The sequence below is a fragment of the Chaetura pelagica genome, unplaced genomic scaffold (genome assembly GCF_000747805.2).
Source record: "Chaetura pelagica isolate M959 unplaced genomic scaffold, ChaPel_1.0 scaffold2305, whole genome shotgun sequence".
In the NCBI taxonomy this organism is placed as follows: domain Eukaryota; kingdom Metazoa; phylum Chordata; class Aves; order Apodiformes; family Apodidae; genus Chaetura; species Chaetura pelagica.
In genome coordinates this window covers 2,453-2,684 of record NW_009953357.1, presented here as the reverse complement: position 1 = coordinate 2,684, position 232 = coordinate 2,453, and the positions used below count along the sequence as shown (strand labels likewise).

Here is a 232-nt window from a genome sequence, read left to right as displayed (position 1 = left end):
GCGGCCACCTCGCCAGGACCCAGAGGAACCGGCCACCTTACCCGCCCGTCCCACCAGTGTCCAGCTGGAGGGCTACCTGGGCCGCAAGCACGACCTGGAGGCGGCCACCAAACGGGCTTCCAACCGGTAGGCACGGCACCGGGAGGTGGCTGGGGCCACCAGGCTGATCCTGGAGGAGAAGGTGACACGGCGGGGGGGGGGACGACACACACCGTGGTGTGGTGGCAGGTCG

The 232-nt window shown here is 70.7% G+C and overlaps 1 protein-coding gene across 1 annotated transcript in view; it reads left to right on the top strand.

The window, feature by feature from the left end:
• LOC104389225 (spectrin beta chain, erythrocytic-like) overlaps positions 1-130 on the top strand; it is a 14,252-nt gene extending 14,122 nt beyond the window's left edge. The window contains 1 exon segment of the mRNA XM_009998182.1: positions 26-130. Coding sequence (XP_009996484.1) covers positions 26-130 — 105 coding nt within the window.
• Positions 131-232: the final 102 nt, after the last annotated feature.